This window comes from Rosa rugosa, chromosome 6, assembly GCF_958449725.1.
Source record: "Rosa rugosa chromosome 6, drRosRugo1.1, whole genome shotgun sequence".
NCBI lineage: Eukaryota > Viridiplantae > Streptophyta > Magnoliopsida > Rosales > Rosaceae > Rosa > Rosa rugosa.
This window is the reverse complement of record NC_084825.1, coordinates 52574571-52595041: the sequence shown is the minus strand read 5'-3', so window position 1 is coordinate 52595041 and position 20471 is coordinate 52574571. Positions and strand designations below refer to the sequence as shown.

Here is a 20471-nt window from a genome sequence, read left to right as displayed (position 1 = left end):
GCAAAATCAAATGTACCAAATGATAATATTTGAAAGTGCATTGAATATCCACGGTTAAGCAACACAGGAAGAGGACTACTAAGTACTCGAGTCACTAATCTCACTATCAAAATTTCAAGAGAAAATGGGGATTATGACATTTTCCCCGAGTAGGTTGCTTCTGCAGATGGACACTTCCTCCCTTTCAGATGCTCCTTGTATATATGCAGAGGTTTGTTCCATTGCTCACCAACCTGATAACTTTGACAGTGAAATTCACGACAGGATACGCTATTGCACATGACCATTGTGATATGGGGGCAAATTCGGCTGCTGTGCACCACCCGGCATCATGCCAGGACCCATTTGGGAGGGTACTGTTCCAGATGGCATGTAAGGTTGATTAGGCATCTGCATTGGCATGGACTGAGGAACTGCTGGAACTGTAGGTCCCCACCCTGCTGAAGGTTGAGGCATCATCCCCTGACCTGTAGGAGCAAATTGAGCGCCACCGTATTGAGGAGCAGCCGGACTCGTCATGTTAACTGGCTGTTGCCCCAGAATCGAGGGTTGTGAGTTCACCATTGGAATGTTAGGAATTGTATAGTCTCTGCTCCTATCATTATTGACCTGAAATTAGCATATTAACGAGGGAACATTAGACAGGGAGACCTACATTATGGGAAAAGTGATGAGCAAAAAATAAAGAGAAGTGGCATCTAATCTTCTTCAATGCAAGTGCGAGTGACTAATGGAGTTCCCAGAAAACAGAGATCTTCAAACTAAAAATTTGTTAACCTTTATGCTGAGATCAGTATGACGTGAATATGAGATGTGGAGCTTGCAAAACCCTCCATCATAAATGCAATGCCCCTCCAAGGCTTCCTTCGCAACAACAGCTGTCTGAACATCTGCAGGCCATAACAGAATTAGTACCATCCTATCACTATATTTACATCCAGTTGTTTATTCATCAGCCGTTGATGAACTAGGCCTCTGATTTTTGAAAACCATGAAAAAAGTCAAATAGGAAGGTACCGGGATACTGAATCAAAGCCTGAACTCCCCCGTTCTTATCAAACATGGCGATCTTTTGGACAGGCCCAAAAGCAGAGAAGACCTAGCAGCAGGAATAGAAAATCAAAGATGAGTTCCCAACAAGTAAATCTAGTCAATTAAGAAAAGAGCCCATTGTTAAATATGATTAGCTATACCATGTGCAGAACATCCAAGGTGACGGCATACTGCATGTTCTCGATGGATGCAAGAAGAACGTTACTCTCAGGTTCTTGCTTTTTACCATCCAAGCCCACACTTATCTGCAATTATAAATTACAAATTAGAAGACAGAATGATCTGCTCAAGGAATTTCTAGAAAATGTTCTAGTGTGCATTAGTCTCGAGTATTTCCTAGAAAAAGCACCAGATTCTTTTTTCCTCCTCGATAAGTACCCAAACAACTAATAGAAATACCTATCATGCCAGTGACCGGAAGTGGCTAATCTATGTTGTTTATGTAAAGAAAACTTATATTAAATGAAATTTTACAGGCGAACTAAGAAAAAAAAAATGGCATACATAGGAGAATATATATATATATATATATATATTTTTTTTTCTTTGATAGCACACTATAATAAAAAGAGAATAGTTGAAGTGTGATACATCAGCCTTACACATATGGTACGGAAGTGTATGATCTAATAATTGGTTTTTCTTACTACATTACCTGACCATTTCCATCTATGGCTGATGGAGCAACAGGAAGGTAAGGATTAGTGTAGTCCCTGAAACAACAAAAAGGTCTCGACTCAAGTGAGAACAGTGCTCACCAGAGATGAAGGCATAAGAAATAAAAATAAAAAACAAAAACAGCTTTCTAAATTTGTGGTAAAGTTATTATAAAATAAAAGAGACAGAGGTAGCATAAGCATAAAAAAGTTCAGCAGGATGCAAACTAAAATTAGGTATTATTCCCAAAGAAACTTCAAAGTGATACAAACATGTAAATACCTGCTTCGGTGACTCTGAAATTTCACACTCAAATCTGTGTGTCCAGAATATGTTATCCTGAGACTACAAGGTCCCAGATGATCAGGGAGCAGATAGCTACACCAAATGCAACATAAGTCAGTAAACCATTACAAGGCACATCTGCCCCAATTAAGAAAGATACAACTCCAGAAAAAGTGTGACCACCTAATGGCCAAACTTAAGACTACTGCAGTACTACCTAATCAATATAGCCAACACTGTTGCTGTATTTATAGCCTACAGGGTAAATTCTGACAAAACATTTGTGACCTATAGGTGATAGCCTACAGGTGTCTAGCCTTTATTTACACAATGCTATGAATGACTATTACAATCATAGATTAATATCATGATGAAAATATGAATATAACTCACCTAGGGATGTTTCTTCCATCCAGTGAATTTTTTGCATCAGTGGCAATTTGTGCATCTGAAAATTGGACCAGTGCCTGAAAAGAGAAATCCAAAATGAGATTGTCTTCAAAGGCCCATGGAAGTTAGTTAAGAACTTTTAGAAGTAAACAATGAATAGGGACCTGGAATCCTGCTGTCTTCTCAAAAGTAGTTATCTTGTGCACAAATCCAAAAGCTGAAAATACCTGCATCACTGGACCAACTTTCAGAAGGATAAGCAGAAACTGTATATCTCACAAACTTGCAAACAAACTTTAGACGTAATTCCTATACAAATCACAATGAAAACTAATTATAGACCTAAATATTAATTTTCCAGGAACAGTGAAAACATATAGCAGAAACAGGTTATCTTTAAAAGCAGCTGTTACAGTTGAGTCGAGAAATAAAAAAATGTCATTAATCTTTTATTTGATATTATTAAAGCATATATTCTAGTTTTTCATAAAAAGTCCAATTATCCATGTTGGTCATATTTACACTTGGAGTAAAGAAGACTTGAGATACATTACAGTATAACCCAAAAGTATGAGACAATTATGCCTGATGTAACAAAGTGACAGGAAAAATGCTAGCAAATAGCTAAGCAGAAATAAAAACGGGATGAGGAAGGTGCAAAAGAGAAGAAATGAAAACATTCTAAAGTATTAAGACTCGTAGGATTAGGATTATGAGGAGGAAGAGTAGGGAGGAAAGAGGCAGTGGTAAGAGAAGGAGAAAGGAGACAAACACACATGCGCTCTTTCTCCCGATGCACTAAGCTGCCATTGAACATTTTTCCTTGAAATCGGCCTGCTGATCCATTCACATTCATGTCAAACAAAAGCATCCCAGAACCACACAAATTACAACCCTAACGCAGTAGCTTAATCCCAACATTAATATACTGATAAGTTTACCTCCTTAACTAAACACAAAATCCAACAAATTGCTTACCAGGTGTAAAACATCTATACTGACAAGCCGTGCATCTGCACCTTCAATTGTTACCAAGAGTACATTTCCAGCAACATCTGCAGCAGTTTTGTTGTTCACTATTTCTTGCCTATTGGAGTACTGTAGGTAGACAGTTTTCCCCCTTACTTGAGCAGGTTCTGACGATGAGGCATAATACGATATCATCGTAATAGCTTGATTTAACTCTGCCTACGAACATTGAAGATATATTAAAGAAAATGAGAACCAAAAAAATTGCATATGATAAGAAGGCAAAATTTACCAAAAAACAGTTATTTCACTCACAAATTCAATAAAAGCCTGATTGCGGTTTGCTCCGACGTTGCACTTTGTGTTCACAACTTGACCAAATGGCTTTCCCAGCTCAATCAATTCCTCCTCTGTACACTCCCACGGCAAGTTCCTCAAATGGAGCACCTTGGATGGTGGCTGAGTGTAGCGGAACTGTGGCTGACTGGACACGGAAGCCATTACGGAAGCCAACCTTCACCTACAAAACAACACCTGATAAATACTCAGTCCCCCAGACCATCACATTCGTTTCAAAACTAGATTCTGTCATAGACCATAAAATGAATACAGCTTCATCTTAATTAGATACACCAGCCAAACAACATAAGCATAAGTGACATACACCCCTGTAAGGCTTACACTGCACAAAACTACACACAAGTCCACATACAGATTACCAGTTTTCATCTCCTCCTCCACAAACAATACAAACATATATACACATATTGACATATATGGTATACATCTGTTCAACCACATATGCATAGGTAATATTTGATGCTTACATAATTTTTAATATTATTTTTTTTCCTTTTTGAAACGCGTAATTATTGTATCGTCACCACACAACTAGAATTGGGTAGGTATTTTAAGTGATGAGACAACAGTTAAAACAGCAAGGTTACTAGTTACTACTTATGAAGAAAAGCTAAATGTCAAACATCCGAAATTTGATAAGGAACATGGAAATTCTCATTTTCTCTTCTAATGATGGGCACTAGTACAAACTTTCACTTAGTCTAGCCACTAGTTACAAAATTGTTTTTCAGAAGAGCAAGGGCTCTCCAGCCAATATCACGGCGGTAAAACCCTCCTGGCCAATTAATCTGTTCAACACCTTGATAAGCCCTTTCCTGTGCCTCTTTAAGATCTTTTCCCTTTGCAGTCACCCCAAGAACACGCCCCCCAACAGCAATCAAGTTGCCATCTGAATCCAATGCAGTTCCAGCATGAAATACAACAACAGATGGAGCAACATTCTCTGCTTCATCAAGGTTTGCAATCACACTTCCCTTCTCGTATGGCCCCGGATACCCTTTACTCGCCATTACAACCACCATCGCTGACCCAGCCGACCACTTCAAAGACACTTCACTTAGCTGCCCTTTACAAGCAGCAAGTAGAATTCGTGCCAGATCAGACTCCAACCGAACCATCAGAACCTGACACTCTGGATCACCAAAGCGCACGTTGTACTCAATTAGCTTAGGTAAGCCAGACTTCTTCTCAATCATGAGCCCAGCATACAAAACCCCAACAAACTTGCAGCCCTCTGCAGACATTCCTTTCACTGTGGGGAAAATGATGGATTTCATGACTAAATCTTGAAGTTCTTTTGTTAGGATGGGGGCAGGTGAGTATGCACCCATTCCACCAGTATTAGGTCCTGTATCACCATCCCCAACCCGTTTATGGTCCTGAGCTGATTCCAGAGGTATAGCATTCTCTCCATCGACTAGCGCAAAGAAAGACACTTCTTCCCCCTCCAAATATTCCTCAATAACTACACGACAACCTGCAGAACCAAAAGCATCGTTTACAAGCATTGAATCAACAGCTTCAAGAGCCTCATCCAAAGTCATTGCAACAATGACTCCTTTTCCAGCAGCCAATCCATCTGCTTTAACAACAATAGGTACCCCTTGCTCTTTTATGTATTCCTTTGCAGCAGACGGGTCTGTAAATGTTCGATACTTAGCAGTAGGTATTCCATACTTGTCACACAAAGTTTTCATAAAGTTCTTGGATCCTTCCAAAGCAGCAGCCTCAGATGATGGGCCAAAAGCATGGATTCCAGCCTTAAGCAGATCATTCACAAGACCTGCAACAAGAGGGGCCTCGGGTCCAACAACAACAAGCCCCACACCCCATTTGCGGCAGAAGGAAATCACAGCCGAGCTATCAAAGATATCAAGGTCCGAAATACAAGTGGCAACCCCGGAGTTGGAAATTCCAACATTGCCAGGAGCACAAAAAACCGCATCACAAGTAGGGGAACGCTTCAACGCATAGCAAAGAGCATGTTCCCTTCCCCCTCCACCAATGACCAAAACCGTCACCCTCTCCTCTTCACATGCACCAGCACTAGTTCGGGCACAAAGGGAAATGCACGGCCGCGATTTGTACGCACCACAGGTGAGAGGGGAAGTGCCTACCCCGTTGATACGGCCAGGACGGATGGGTCGCACAAAGGATAGGAACGGCTTCGGGGAGCTAATTCCTCGAGTTTTTCCATTGAGTTTCAGCACAGAAGGACCTCCAACCAGGTTCAATGTTGCACAACCCATTTCTACGACACCGAATATTCCCCTCCTCTCTTCTTTTTCTTCTGGAAAATCCCTCCCTGGCGTTTTAACCATTCAATCATTCATACTCTTCTATATGCTTCTACACACACATATATTGCTGTATTCAAATAAAACTAAGGGCAAATACTCATCCGAATTCTCAACCTAAACCCTAAGTATTTACCTAAGCTAAATACCAAAAGCTATTTCATATCAAGATCCAATAGGCAACAGAAGCATGCATGTTGAAGATTAAAGTGAAATTCGGAGAAAACTGAATGCGGAATCGGAAGCGATTGAAGGTTAGGGAAGAATTAGGTACCTGAGAAATCCGAAGGAGATGAGCTCTGGAGTGTTTGCGATTCCTTCTTCGAACCAAAACGTCGCCGTTCGGGGCCGTTGAGGCTGAGACCGAGCACAAGAATTAGGGTAAAGCTTAAGAGAGAGAAAGGACGAAGAGAGTGGAGGTGTGACTGGGATACTAGTAGGGTGTTTTTGCGGGTCGGGTCAAACAAAACGGGTTTAACCCGGATTCTATGTCCCAACCCTGTCTCACGAATAAAAATTTGACACGTATCAGACTATTAACAACAGTTAATACCGTTAGCACAGAACAAAAAGAGAGAAGAATAAAAAATGAAGGTTCTAGTGTCAATTCATCTTATCTCGATAATCTTCAATTCCTTTGTAAAATCTAGATTCTGGATTTAAAGAAAGCTTAAATTAAGCTTGAATTTCAGGAACTTGGACCCAAATCAAATCAAATAGAGAGACAAAAATAAAGAAAAAATGAACCTATTCTTCTCGAGCATTGAGTCTTTCATTAGCATGTAATGAGTGTTCCGGTTATATACAAATGGAATTGCACACATACATCATTTTCCTTGTTCATGTTAGTTGAATTGAATATGCTCGAAGAAATGAAAACAAACCCTTAGGCTGTGTTTGGTTTGTGGAAAGGAAATGAATCATTTTCCTTTCCATTGGGAAAGTGGTTCCTGAGGGGGAGGGGAGGAACCAATTTCCTCCTCTTTTTCCTTTCCTTTGGGAACCAGTTTCCCTTCCTGGGATGTCCCAAACACAGGAAAGGAAACATTTTCCTTTTCCAATACCCAGATTATGGGAAACAAACCCAAACACAGGAAATGAAACACTTTCCTTTCCCAATACCCAGATTCTGGGAAACAAACACAGTCTTAAATTGAGCGGATAGAACAAATTGCAAATGGTGGATCTTGTGCGAAAGTCGTCAATCGGCTTTTGTTTGATATGATCGATTCTCTCATTAATATGAAAACTTCATCACTGACATGTAAATAATTTTCATGTCCAAACTTCAATTGGACCAAAATAACTGGGCCAGCAAGTGCATCAAAATATTAAAAATTATGAAGATAGCCATTAAATCGGTTCAATATATCGAGCACACTACAAAAAACAATCAGTTTAACGTGATTACATCTCAAAAATCTTAAAAGTGGGATGAAATTTTCAAGAGCTACAAGCCTCTTCTCTTGCATTACATCATAAGTTTGAAATTTCATCCAATAATTTTTATGATCATGATCAAATAGTTGGTATAAGTGGCTTTGAATTTTATAATGCGAGTGTTACTTGACTTCAGTTTCACAAATATCAAAGATTGTTCATTGGAGCTTTTCTTAGCTCTATGCCTCTATCCTCATAGCAGACTTTATGGCCGGCAAAATTCAAGTGAAGTAATACACCACATTAATTAACTTAGATTACACCGAATAATCTTTCATTCAGAGTCTAAAAATTTGGGTTTAAGATCGACGTTTGATCGGCACGCTGGTCCTCAAAACAAAGGGTTTCGTTCTATAAGGAGTACTGTATTGCAAAATCTTCTCGAAGACTGAAACAGTTGCTAATCAATACCAGCATGTACTGAATGACATGTTTGAAACTGAGTACGTTCTTTTGGATCACAAGAGTAACGTACCATTAACTACTAATCAATTAACTTTGACCAACAAGAACATCTTTATAAGGAGTGGGCTGTGGTGCTGCAATATGGATACTTGGTTCCTGCTGCTGCTGGGCTAGTTGTCTTTTTCTCCTCCTTTGATCTTCTAGAATAAGAGGAACCTGCCCTTCCCTTTCGTGAACGAGTCGCTCCTGTGCCCCTCCCCTCAACTTCTCGAGCCTTAGGATGGCGCCGTCATCCATCTGTTGCATCTTGAACACCTTCACCACATTTGCCAAACCTCCGACAAGGAGCAATACGCTACCGAATATGCCCATCCATATCCAAGTCCCACCCTGCAAATCATAAAACTGGAGTAGCTAGCTAAGGGTCCATTCAACAGTGCTCATGTAGCCAGGGAGTAGTACTTTTACCATAGGCGCACATATGTTTTGGTGCAGAGAACCGAGTGATAGTGGAAATGCACATTGAAAGTACTAAAATGTGCTTCTATAACCCATAAAACACTTTTAGCTAATTCCATCAAATGCTACCAAAAGTGCTTTAGCGCCCCCAGAAGCACACATGACCAAACGGACCCTAATAAGTAATAAGAACTTATTACTTGTGGCAATTAACTTACCAATAGCTCCAGGCCATGATATACTACTCCTCCTTGTTCAAGGATATTTGAAACCGCGCCTATTATGAACAATACACTAGCAATGAGAAATGGAATCTGTACACTCTGTTGCAAGATCTGGACGTGTCCATCTGATCTCTCATAAATTTGACACGAGTTGTGGATTGAACCAAGCAACCATAAAACAGGGCCAGCAACAAGCATATTCATGGCATGTTTCTCAAGCTTGTAGTAGCCATATCCTTTCTCAGCCTGCAGTTAATTGTGCACACTATATCAAAAGTCACCACTGATGATCGAGTACAACTAATATTATTGCAGTATACGGTAGTCCAATTAGCATCAAACTGTCATCTTCTAGTTTAACCGACCACAAACAAGATCGGACATTATTGGGTACTTGATCAGAAACAAAGATAACTGATCGAGAGAGATCAAACTTTCTAAAAGATATATGACCACGTACTTATATATGCGAAGTACAAACATTAAGAATATGATCAATATTGAAGAAAACTCACAATGTTCTTTGTTTTAGTTACAAGGATGAACAAAGAGGAGCAGAGCAGAGATTTGAGCTTTATCTTGTTGCAAAGTAAATGCACTTAGAAGCTTCATATCTCCTACTAAAAGTTTGCACTTTTTTTTTATTCGAACACATTGAACTCAATCAAAGTTTCTCAAATCCTTTATATATGTGTATTTCATTACAATTTCTTTAAGATTCTTGTGTTATTAGCATTTCATAGTGATCCATAAACTAAATTGATACTAATCCATCAGTTTAGGGGAATACAAAACTAAATAGAAACTAGCTCAATGCCGACATGCCGTAATGGAACTTAATTACTTGTATGTAACACACACAACATATATATTATTAGCTAGATATGAACATGTTCGTACCTGAATGAAGAGGAAAAGAATGGCCAAGAACCACAGAAGCGACCCCAAAGCCTGCACCACCGGAACCGCAAACTCAACGAGCGCAAGCTGCAAGTCCAGCTCCATCAACCTCACCCGGTAATCGAACCCGGCCAGATGGGCCAACAGATCGTGCAAATTCACTATAAAAACCAGCGCAAACCCTATGAGCAAAAGAACAAGACCCGAGGTTGGCTCCTTCGACAGCTCAGCCACAAATCCGCCGAGCAGCACCACGGTGGCGAAGACATAGAGCCCAGCGTTTATGTACTCGGCGCGGTTCCGGCTCAGCCGCGGCCCGTACATTCGGGCCTCTCGCGCCGATGCCAGCTTCACCATTTTAGCTGTGTGATTTTCAGTGACTGAGAAACTTGGACCTCAGTTTGTACAGAAATGTAAAGAAAGTGTCTACCAATTTCTTGTTGTTTCTTGTTTGATTTTCTGACTAGAACCAGTCAAGAACAAAACTGTGCAAATCTGAAAGGGTGCGTGGCTTCGTGCATGGAGGCCGCTTGTATAAGGGGTTTTAATAATAGACTGCTGGACGCGTGGCATATCGGAGCTGAGTTTCCAAGTTTATTTTTCTAATGCATTTTGGTCCTCAATTTTTGGTCACATTCAAATTATAATGAATTTTTTCATTTTTTGTTAAAATATAAGATAGGGTTCAATCAATGGGATGCGTCGGCTCGGTTCGACCTATAACGGTTGGATCTAATCGGCCGAGCCAAGTTACATATAAAATTGTGACAATGAACTTAATTATGGGGCGTGACCACTTATTCCAGCAAGAGTTTTTTACTCTCATTTACCCAATCTAACATCTATTGACAGTATTGCCCTCACTTTAATTAATAAATTACACTCATCTCTCTCTCTCTCCCCTCCCCTCTTCGATCTATTTTCTCTCTCCTCCCCCTCACCAATTTCTCTCTCTTTCTCTCAACACTTCTCAGACTCTCTCTCTCTCTCTCTCTCTCTTCCTTCCCGGCTGAGTCAACTCAGCGACCACCATCAGCCTCGAAAATCGACGTCCTAGAGTCTGGTTCGATTGAATAGCAGAAGCAAGCGACGATGGAGATCAGGCTCCTCGCCAAAAACAAATCGAAAAACTGGTCTGATCTCCGTCGTTGTGCTCGACGTCCTGAACCGAGTTCTCTCTCTCTCTCTCTCTCTCTCTCTCTCTCTACAGATCTGGAATTCTGGATCGGAAATTTCCGGTCATCAGTTCTTTGCTCGGCGTGCCGTCCTAACTCGGTTTAGCGACTCAACCAAGTCTAAGTCGGAGCAAGTTGTCGCTGACTCTGTCTAGAGCAAGTTCTGATAAGAGAGGTGCTGATAAAGGAAGTGGTTTTGTTTTTACTGAAAGCTTAATGATGAAGAGATTTAGGAATCGACGAGGCAGTGAGGTAGCGAAGACTAAGAGTCAAACTGAGAAAAGTGATGAACGTTGGAACCTACCACGATGCATAACTATTGGGCCCCATTATTGGTCTTCATTTTTTTTTGGTGAAATGAGGGCAGATAGCCCAGAAAGAAAAAAAAAAAAAAACTATTGCATCATGGATGAGAAAATGGATTCTCTCTGTGGGATGATGCATTCTCTCTGTGGGAGTTTGAGAGAATGCGATGTGAGGAAGACGAAGAAGAGTTGATTTTTGATTTTGGCTTCTAGCTCTGAGTTTTTTTGAAGTGGATTGTGATGAGGGTTTATTGGATGGTCTGTGAATAAATTTGGAATAAATTTGAAGCGGTGTTAGTGTTTGGATCAACGAGGTTTGCTTTTTGTTGGTATTTGCATGCTTAATTGAGGGGCAATAATGTTTCTACTGGGGCAATAATCACATTATTGGGTGGCAATAATCATATTATTAGGGGACAATAATGTTTTTATTGGGGGACAATAATAAGATTATTGGGGGGCAATAATAAGATTATTTATTTGGATAAACCTACTAAAACATTCAAAATTAAAAACATCTTCATTTTTCACTAATTATTGATCCCCAATAAACTTGTTATTGAGGAGCAATAATATGATTATTGGGGGGCAATAATATGATTATTGGGCAATAATATGATTACTGGGTATTATTGGGGGGTAATAAAATCAGACGCCGGAATCCGGTCACCGGTCCGGTACCCGGATTCGGGATTTCGGTCACCGGTCGTCGGATTCCGTCATTAGAGTCCGCGGCCGGCCACTGGTCACCGGAGTCCGGCAAAGTCTCCTATCACTTCTCTCTCTAAGTGACAAAGAAGGAGGGGGCAAAATTGTCCCAAAAAAAAAATTAAAAAAATACTTAATTGGGTAATAGGGAAATAATCTCTTAGAGTGTTTGGGTAAGTGGGCAATTTTTAAGCTAAAATTGGGTAAATGATCATTTCCCCTAATTATAACTCAATTCTCAAAGTGGATTTTCGTCAAAAAATAACCAAAGGGGCTCTCGTTTTCTCTCTGGAACTAGGGCTTCCTCGTCAAAACCAATTGCTCGTCCAGCGGCGTACCCTCGTCGGCGCGGGCCTCCGGCCTCGTCGGCGCGTGGCGCGTGCAGCCGGACGGGCTCTAGCCTTCGTGGTGATGTTTCGTCCCGATGGCATGGATGGTGGCGGCCGAGATTGGGCCGCTGTTGATATTGCACCTCTCACTCCCGATCGGATCCGATTGGATCTCAGGTGGAGTGGATTGGATGGACGGATAGGCAGCAGTGCTTGGCAAGGGATGGATGGGGACAGGTGGATCGGAGGGGGGAGATGGTGGTTTAGCGTTGCTGCAGCCAGGGTGTCGAACTGCGTTTCTGGGTGCTCATATTCTTTGCTCGTGTTTTGGCTACCTGGGTTCAGATCGGCTGGCGATCTGCCTGTTGGGGTGGCTGGGCTCTCGACGGAGGTAGGGACCAGGCAGAGGCGCGGTGAGGGTGGTACTGTGGTGGCGGCGGCGTTCTGGGGGCTGAGGTGTCGTATTGGGCTAGGTCCCTGTTTGTTCCTTGCTGGGCCTACTGCGTATTGGGCCTGGGCTTGGCCTGTGGCTCTATATTTATTTACAATTTTTATTTTTTTTCAGTTGTCTAGGTTGGTTGCTCTTTATGCCAGCAATAATATCCTACATATATTGTGTAGGCCTAATCAGGCTATGTGCCTGTGTATGCACTCTATGTGCCTTGTTTGCTCTAGGTTGGCGGCGAATTATTTGTTTTGTCAAATGGGCGCTACCGCCTAGCGGCAGGATGAGACTAAGTGTCGTCGGATTTACTGTTCGGCGGCATCATAGGAGAAAAGCTGTGCTAAAGCTGGTAATTATGCTATGGTGTAAACGGGTTACATATCGAGTTATCTTTCCGCTATGTCACTGCTATATTAAAGCAAATGGAGTAGCTATTTGTGCACTCTTTGCTAGTTGGTGCTTGTTAAAATACAAGTCTCATGTGGAGATTTCTGATATTATTTCAGAAAATACTCTCGATGCTTATTGTAATCAGGGGTTTAGGCTCAATGTCCCCTCCTTGTATTTGACAGTTTCATTAATCAAGGCTTGAGGGCAGCCGCACCAGCTCTTTATTCAAAAAAAAAAAAAAAAAATCAATTCTCAATATTTTCTCACCGCTTAAACTAATTTTAAATTCTTAAAATTATCATAAACACCTTCACTTTATTCTGCAGCTTCAGATAATCAATAATAGTTCATAAAATACTAGCAAACTTAGTCATTATAAGCTCAAACAGCCAGACTTAGAGAGTTTAGCCCCTATCTTATGATCGTCCACACTAAACCAATTACTTGAAATCAAAACTACGATTCATATCCCATCTTACCAAAATTTGATTTCCTTCTCGTGCCATATGAATGCACTTAGACTGGACTTTTTTCTTTGGACCTAAAATTTATTCTCAGAATATTTATGTGAGAATCTCTCATGAGTTATAATAGAACAATTTGAAAAGATTAAACCAGCTTTTACCCTAGCTAAGAGAAAACGTAAAGTAGCAGTAGTGCATGTCCGGCGGCGCGCCCTCTCGGCGTCGTCGTCGGACGGGACAGAAGGGACCGAGTGTCCGGTTGTGCACGGTCCAGTCGGAGAAGAGGTTGCAGGGGGATGACGGCGCAAACCCGATCATTTGCAGACTCTGACGTTGGCGAGGGCAGGCAGGTGGGATCGGAGTCCATCTATCCTCGGGTGGCGCGCAGACTCTTTGGTGGTTGTTTAGATTTGGGGTGGCGGGATCGGCGGTCTGTTAGCGGTGAAGACCCGGGGGCGGATTCGCTGGGTTCCTCTGATTTTCGTTCGGATCCGTTTGCTTCGGTTGGGTTCGGGCGGCTTTGCTCGGATTGGGGATGGGGTGGCGCATCTTGCCGGTGTGGGGATACTGGACGGTTGGAGGGTCAGACTGCCCTTGCACGGCGTCAAGGGGGCGGCGGTGGAGCTGTCGGCGGCAGGACGAGAGGGCTGCGTCGTGGCTTCTGCACTTCTCTTTTTAGGCTTGGGCTTGGTATCATATGGGCCTGGGCTTTGGCTCTAGGCCCAATTTATTTTTCAGTTTATTTATCTATTTTAATTTATTTTTCAGGGTCTTTAGGTGGCTTTATGCCCATAATAATGTCCTACTCTAGGTTTGTAGGGCGAGGTGGACGCTATCCCGGTTTATGCACCTTGCGTGCCTTGTCTGGCCTAGGGCGGCGGCAAACTTCTTGCATTGTCAAATGGTTGCAGCCTCCTAGTGGCAGAATGAAGCCAAGTGTCACCGGATTTATTTTTCGGTGACAACATAGTGGGAAAGTTGATATTATTAGTCTATTATGGCTCCGCGTGAGCATTATCTTTCCGGTATGTCGCCAAATTTGTAAAGCAAATGGAGTAGCCAGATGTGCACTCTTTGCTAATTGGTGCGTGATAGAATACACCATATTAGTAGGGACTTCTGATATTATTTCGGAATGTTCTCTTAAGGCTTCTTATAATTTGGGGTTTAGGCTTTATGTCCCCCCCCCCCTTGTATTCTATGGTTTCATTAATGGTTATGGCTTAAGGGCAGCCGTTTTAGCCCTACCTCAAAAAAAAAAAAAAAAAATAATAGAACAATTTGAAATTTTTTGGCAGTACACTATCGAAATGAAAGGAAATTGGTTAAGAAATTGATAAACCAAACCAAAATAGAAAACGTATTAAGGTAAAAAATATATAACTTTTACTTTTGTTTTTTTTTTTTTGTGATACATTGAGAGAAACTCCTGATTTGGGAACTCAGTTTTCAACTCTTTATTACTTGGGCAATTGGTCTAACCCGAGGGCTTCGTAATTTTGCTTTTGATAAAAAAAAAAAAAAATTAGTTTTCCTTCTAATTTTACATACAAATTACAAAAACAAAAGGGAGGAATGAAACGCTGCGTTTAAGCGGCAAGGACCGAGCGCGAGCCATCGTTGCCGCCTCCGTGAAAATGCTGGTACTCAAAACACTGAAGCAAACCCAATGGAAACAAAACCTCAAACACTTGTCAACCCTTTACAAACCACCAAAAACTGACCTCCCCACAATAGTTTCCACCAACATTTCCATAAGCGGCCACTGCAAAACCGGCCAACTCGACATTGCTCGCAAACTATTCGACGAAATGCCCCACCGAACCGTCGTCTCATGGAACACCATGATTTCCGGGTACTCGAAGTGGGGCAGATTCGGGGACGCTCTGTTTTTGGTTTCGGCTATGCATCGTGGTGGTAATGTAGGACCAAATGATTCCACCGTAACATCAGTGCTTGGAGCGTGCGCGCGTTCCGGGTGTTTGAGGGAGGGAATGGAGGTGCATTGTCTGGTGGTGAAGTCCGGGTTGGAGAGGTTCGAGATTCTGGGGAGTTCGTTGTTGTGTTTTTACGCTAGCTGTTTGAAAATCGGGGATGCTGAGCGGGTTTTTGAGGAGTTGCGTGGGGGGAATGAGTTGTTGTGGGGGGTGATGCTGGTTGGTTATGTGCAATGTAACTTGATGGAGAGTGCTGTGGAGTTGTTTGAGAGGATGCCGAAGAAGGATGTTGCGGCGTGGAGTAGTTTGATTTCGGGGTATGTGAAGAGGGAAGATGGGTGTGAGAGGGCGTTGGAGTTGTTTGGGTTGATGAGGGAGAGTGGTGAGGTGGTGCCGAATGAGTTTACTTTCGACTCTGTTGTAAGGGCTTGTGGGAAACTGGGGGTGTTGTGGGTAGGGATGGTTATTCATGGCCTTTCAGTGAAATGTGGTGTTGATTTTGATGTATTTGTTAGTGTTGGATTGATAGAGTTTTATAGTGATTGCCAAGCTGTGGACTTTGCCAAGAGAGTTTTTGAAGGAATGGAGAACCCGAGTTTAAATGCTTCCAATGCATATATAGGTGGGCTTGTATCGATGGGTAGGATTGCAGATGCAGAGAGAGTTTTTGATGGAGTGAAAGAGAAGGATTCAGTTTCATACAATTTGATGATTAAAGGTTATGCGATGAGGGATCAAGTCAATGAGGCAAAGAGGTTATTTGAGTGTATGAAGCACAGAACTATAGTTTCTTCCAATACAATGATTTCTGTGTACTCCAGGAATGGTGAGATTGATAAGGCTTTACAGCTTTTTGAAGAAACGAAAGGGGAAAGAGACCATGTGACATGGAGTGCCATGATGTCGGGTTATATTCATAATCAGCAACATGAGGAGGCTCTGGAACTATATGTGACAATGTGCAGATTATCAATAGACCGTACAAGATCAACATTCGCTGCTCTATTTCATGCCTGTTCATGCCTTGGTTCTCTTGAGTTGGGACAAGTGCTCCATGCCCAGTTGATCAAGACACCATTTGAATCGAATGTGTATGTTGGAACTTCTCTGATTGATATGTATTCGAAATGCGGGTGCATCACTGATGCAGAAACATCCTTTAACAGCATTACTTCACCCAATGTGGCAGCTTGGACAGCTCTCATTAATGGGTGTGCACAACATGGGCTTGGCTCTGAGGCAGTTTTGTTGTTTGAGAGAATGTTAAAGCAAGGATTCATCCCTAATGCTGCTACTGTTTTTGGGGTTCTGTCTGCCTGCAATCATTCTGGCCTAGTAAATGAAGGGAGGAGAATATATGACTTAATGGAAAAAAGTTATGGGATAAACCCAAGTTTGGAACACTGTGCATGCATAGTAGATCTTCTTGGTCGGTCTGGCCGTCTACAAGAAGCTATGGATTTTATTGAAGAAATGACCATTGAACCAGATGGGGTTATCTGGGGAGCAATGCTCAATGCGTGTTGGCTGTGGATGGACACAGAACTTGCTGAGCAGGTAGCTGAGAAAATGTGTAGTTTGGATCCCAAGCCAGTATCTGCTTATGTAATTTTATCCAACATATATGCTGTACAGGGGAAGTTTGAGGAGAAGATCAACGCTAGAAACAGATTGAGAAAATTGAAAGCAAAAAAGGATCCTGGATGCAGTTGGATTCGGCTGAATTTCCAAGTTCATCAATTCGCTGTACAAGATACTAACCATCCTCATTGTACCATGACTTACAAAACTTTGGAGCATCTGACAGCAAATATGAACTCTATTGTTGAATTTGGTTCTGTTTATATGCCAACAGTAAACTCTAGTTCTATCTATGCAACATATATTCTATGACCACATTCACAACAGCTGTTTATTCTATACATTCCTTTGTGATATACATGGTTTTTGATTCATAAGTTTCTTTACTGATTGTTTAGTTTCTACCTGAGCATAGAATTCGTTTGATAGTTTAAGTTCCATGGTTCTCATTACTTGGCTAGTGTACATGAGCTAACCTGCATAGAGTTTGTGATATACATGAACCTAACCTGCTAATGAATATGTAAATGCTGAATAGGTTCACAGGACATATTCAGCGAAGTTAACTCTTTATGCACAGGAGAAATGATTTGAGGTATTCTTCTTGACTTCTATAACTCTTTATGCTGATGCTGCTATATATAGAGACTGCTCTTCTGGTTTTGCTTTGGCATTCATCAATTTTCGAGGTAACGTCAACTCTTTTTTAAAAAGGTAATTTTGATTGTTTTGGGGATAGACAAGAAAATAAAATTCTCTCACTAAATTTTGAAGATACTACACAATTGGCACACTATATATAAGAAATTTATTTTACAACAAAGAGCTCTTTAGTTACATTTTAGCTGCTTTCACTGTTTCCTCTGATAGTTATTGATACCGGTGAGGTGACAGACTAGTATTTTAACCCTCCGCTATTATGTAGTTAATGGTTCAGATATAACTATTATTCTTAGAGACCTAAATTGTTGGACAAAACACGCACAAAAAGAGATGGAGGATTAATCTATTTGAACCTTAGTACACTTTCTTCAACTTTTGCCATTTGCACTTTCACTAATCACAATCTGCAGCTGTTTAGATTTTTCATCATTCTCTTCAACATCCCAGTTGTTTGGTGATTCCACAGTTTTCATTTCCCTTTTCCTGTACTTGCAGTAGAGCAGTAGTTGAAATATTCCTAATGGGCTTCCAACCAGATTAGGCGACTGCCAAGTTGATACCATATTGTGTTAGTTCCTTTTCATACTTCTATTTGTTACTATAAAGAAAGCTGGTTTAGATTAATATTATACAAACCGCAAGAAAGAGATCATGGCCCAGTAGTCCGTATGCCATCCAAAGTGAACTAGAGAGGAATGAGAAGAAAGACAAGTAGAATGGCATGAATTCTACACTCTTTGTTACAATCACTTGCTTCTGCAATTTTTTAAAGTAACAAGATTGAGGCAGGATTTTGACAAAAATGAATTTCAAAACAAACCGATTACTCATAATTCGTTAAATCTAGCTGTGATCGAGTTCAAGAATAGCTTACCACAGCTACCAGTGGAGAAGCATACATTGTTACAGAGGCCACCAGCCCTAGACTTCCAACAAATTCCTTTCGATGACGGTGGTCATGGAAAACAAAGGTTGAGATGCTAACGGTGATGCAGAACATGACCATAACAGGTATCAGAATTGCAATTACCTTCATCTGCAATCAATGAATTCTACGATCTGATCATATAACATTACATATGTGCAGTGGCGTAGCCAGAAACATGAACTAGGAGGGTCAAGATTCAGATAACAATTATTAAACAAAAATAAAATTTCATCAAATAACATAAAATTGCATATATTAGTTTATATATCATTCTTCTGATAAAAGAAAAATCATAAATTATTACAATACTCAAATATAACAGATTCCTCTAAACCAATTATAATTGTTCACGACGATTGCTCTTATTTTGATATATATTAATGGGGTTTCGTTATCAATACAATCAAATATATCTTTCTCAATATATGTAATCAGCTGTCATTCATCCACACATCTCGCATCCGGTTTCGAAAATCACTTTTTATGATTTTTATGGTAAAATAAATTAAATTTATTAATCTGTAAAAATTTCTGAACTATGCAGAGAATTAAAAGAATTCTTTTAATTAAATTGAAGTTATTAACAAGTTAAAACAAAAGCTTAATCTCTAGTTATGATTAAGTCTCGCTGAAAATTGGAAAAGACAAGATGAACTCTTTGGTTATATGTATATACAAGCATAGAAAGATGACTAGGAGAAAGAAAGAAACAAAGTTAAAAAATACGGGATGATCATTGATTAATTGATCAATGAATAAAATATAGTAAGTAAGTAAAAGAATAGTGGAGCAGTTGAGCTGTGCAATTGTCCAAGATGTGGATAATTGGTAAATGAGTTAAAACTGTTCAACCATTTTTTTAGTCTTTTTTGTCAGAAGGGTCTAAACAACATAATATTTATAATATTATGGAGAAGTCTATAATAATACAACCAATCAGGAAGCATTTTCAAAAACCGAGAAGGGTCAAATGATCCCTTCTCGCCCTATTGTGTCCACGCCCTTGCATATGTGTACATATTTGATTAGTGATTTCATGCACCGTACATACTTGACCATGAAAGTTCCATACACTGAAACATTAAACTTGCCTTTCTTGTAGGTGAAGCAAACCAGAAGTATATGAGAATGAATGAGAACTCAAGAAGAATTCCTAGACCATTGATGGTAACCACTGGAAAGTTTTCCCAGCCACAGCTTACAACAGGCAATCCATACCAAGTATAAAGGAGACAGTTGAGCAATGCAGTGATGTAAGGTACACATGAAAACTCCTCTGTACTTTTCTTCCTTGTGATCCTTGACATAGTCAATCTGCAAAGCACATCATAAAGTAATTAATACTGATCATGAAATTTTCTCTGGATTAAATCAAATCAAATCAAATTAGCAGTGTGTAGACAAAATTACATGGGAGTCGAGTAAAGCAACAAAGAAGCAGCATTTCCTGCATGAAAGGGAACAACAGGCAAATTAACATGGTATATTAACTGGTAGCCTATTGCGCGCTACATCTAGTCATTTAGAAATCTATCTGTAATGAAATAATTAAACATAGGAATGACTAATTAGTACCCATCACCCCAGTTGCCAATCGCAGCCTCTCTCCCATGTTTTCCGTCCTGAGAAAATGGTTGATATTAACACAAAAATAGAAGACAAACAATTAAGACTGAGAGATATGTATATATAGGCAGATAAGAAGAGAATATAGAAAATTGCAAGGACTAGTAGTACGTCCTAGAAATGTTGCATGTGTCTATATGAACTTGTGGATGAAAATAACTGGCACTATCAAGTTTAGAGCTTTTTTCGTTTCTTCAATATAATTATTTAAAGCAGACGTCGATCCTTGTAGACTTGTGTCCTAGTTTTTGACATTGAGATTAATTGGAGAACAACACATGAGCTGGATTGCTAATTTCTTGTGGTTTCTCTAGTGACTGAAAGAATATGTTATCAGATTTCATCAACTTTTTTGGAGTGATTTGGTAATTCATGTCATATGCAATATAAAGTAAAAGCTAAGTTAAGTGGCTTCTGCTTTTTTTCGTTCTAAAACATGCACCTATTTTGTCAATAGATGTACGTCTCGTAGTAGTAATTA

General features: G+C 40.4%; 5 protein-coding genes across 9 annotated transcripts; 1 reads left to right on the top strand and 4 right to left on the bottom strand.

Moving 5' to 3' along the window:
• Positions 1–11: 11 nt before the first annotated feature.
• Positions 12–6423, bottom strand: LOC133713421 (polypyrimidine tract-binding protein homolog 2). 5 transcript variants are annotated; one of them, XM_062139440.1, is made up of 11 exons: positions 6286–6423; positions 3670–3888; positions 3364–3573; positions 2550–2612; positions 2389–2462; positions 1993–2088; positions 1709–1766; positions 1194–1298; positions 1018–1099; positions 778–890; positions 12–609 (listed from the first exon to the last, which is right to left on the bottom strand). In XM_062139440.1, the coding sequence occupies exons 2-11, from the start codon at positions 3853–3855 to the stop codon at positions 271–273; spliced, it is 1326 nt and encodes a 441-aa protein (XP_061995424.1). In that variant the 5' UTR covers positions 3856–3888; positions 6286–6423; the 3' UTR covers positions 12–270. The 5 variants fall into 5 exon arrangements, with proteins under 5 accessions (XP_061995424.1, XP_061995423.1, XP_061995425.1 ...); XM_062139439.1 differs by having other exon boundaries at positions 3670–3874; positions 6286–6417; XM_062139441.1 differs by lacking the exons at positions 3670–3888; positions 6286–6423 and adding an exon at positions 3162–3222 and having other exon boundaries at positions 3364–3511.
• On the bottom strand, positions 4330–6410 carry LOC133713420 (phosphoribosylamine--glycine ligase). Its single transcript, XM_062139438.1, has 2 exons — positions 6286–6410; positions 4330–6019 (listed from the first exon to the last, which is right to left on the bottom strand). The coding sequence occupies exon 2, from the start codon at positions 5961–5963 to the stop codon at positions 4416–4418; it is 1548 nt and encodes a 515-aa protein (XP_061995422.1). The 5' UTR covers positions 5964–6019; positions 6286–6410; the 3' UTR covers positions 4330–4415.
• Positions 6424–7706: 1283 nt separating the features above from the next.
• Positions 7707–9796, bottom strand: LOC133713423 (uncharacterized). Its single transcript, XM_062139444.1, has 3 exons — positions 9440–9796; positions 8534–8785; positions 7707–8246 (listed from the first exon to the last, which is right to left on the bottom strand). The coding sequence occupies exons 1-3, from the start codon at positions 9794–9796 to the stop codon at positions 7944–7946; spliced, it is 912 nt and encodes a 303-aa protein (XP_061995428.1). The 3' UTR covers positions 7707–7943.
• A 5024-nt stretch (positions 9797–14820) lies between these two features.
• Positions 14821–17513, top strand: LOC133718534 (putative pentatricopeptide repeat-containing protein At5g09950). The gene has a single exon (XM_062145390.1). The coding sequence runs from the start codon at positions 14893–14895 to the stop codon at positions 17083–17085; it is 2193 nt and encodes a 730-aa protein (XP_062001374.1). The 5' UTR covers positions 14821–14892; the 3' UTR covers positions 17086–17513.
• A 35-nt stretch (positions 17514–17548) lies between these two features.
• LOC133718535 (bidirectional sugar transporter SWEET3) lies at positions 17549–20327 on the bottom strand. The gene is made up of 6 exons (XM_062145391.1): positions 19940–20327; positions 19775–19811; positions 19456–19678; positions 18311–18472; positions 18073–18192; positions 17549–17981 (listed from the first exon to the last, which is right to left on the bottom strand). Exons 1-6 carry the CDS (start codon positions 19974–19976, stop codon positions 17805–17807), a joined length of 756 nt encoding a protein of 251 aa, XP_062001375.1. The 5' UTR covers positions 19977–20327; the 3' UTR covers positions 17549–17804.
• Positions 20328–20471: the final 144 nt, after the last annotated feature.

Excerpts from the sequence above, each read along its gene's own strand:
- LOC133713423 (XM_062139444.1), bottom strand. The coding sequence starts at position 9,796 with ATGGTGAAGCTGGCATCGGCGCGAGAGGCCCGAATGTACGGGCCGCGG. Across the intron at positions 8,786-9,439 it reads TTCTTTTCCTCTTCATTCAG|GCTGAGAAAGGATATGGCTA; the intron begins GTACGAACATGT and ends AATTAACTGCAG. Across the intron at positions 8,247-8,533 it reads ATCATGGCCTGGAGCTATTG|GGTGGGACTTGGATATGGAT; the intron begins GTAAGTTAATTG and ends TATGATTTGCAG.
- LOC133718535 (XM_062145391.1), bottom strand. The coding sequence starts at position 19,976 with ATGGGAGAGAGGCTGCGATTGGCAACTGGGGTGATGG. Across the intron at positions 19,812-19,939 it reads ATTGGCAACTGGGGTGATGG|GAAATGCTGCTTCTTTGTTG; the intron begins GTACTAATTAGT and ends CCTTTCATGCAG. Across the intron at positions 18,193-18,310 it reads CTTCTCCACTGGTAGCTGTG|AAGCAAGTGATTGTAACAAA; the intron begins GTAAGCTATTCT and ends AAAAAATTGCAG.
- LOC133718534 (XM_062145390.1), top strand. The coding sequence starts at position 14,893 with ATGCTGGTACTCAAAACACTGAAGCAAACCCAATGGAAACAAAACCTC.
- LOC133713420 (XM_062139438.1), bottom strand. The coding sequence starts at position 5,963 with ATGGGTTGTGCAACATTGAACCTGGTTGGAGGTCCTTCTGTGCTGAAA.
- LOC133713421 (XM_062139440.1), bottom strand. The coding sequence starts at position 3,855 with ATGGCTTCCGTGTCCAGTCAGCCACAGTTCCGCTACACTCAGCCACCA. Across the intron at positions 3,574-3,669 it reads ATCAGGCTTTTATTGAATTT|GCAGAGTTAAATCAAGCTAT; the intron begins GTGAGTGAAATA and ends CAATGTTCGTAG. Across the intron at positions 610-777 it reads ATACTGATCTCAGCATAAAG|GTCAATAATGATAGGAGCAG; the intron begins GTTAACAAATTT and ends TGCTAATTTCAG.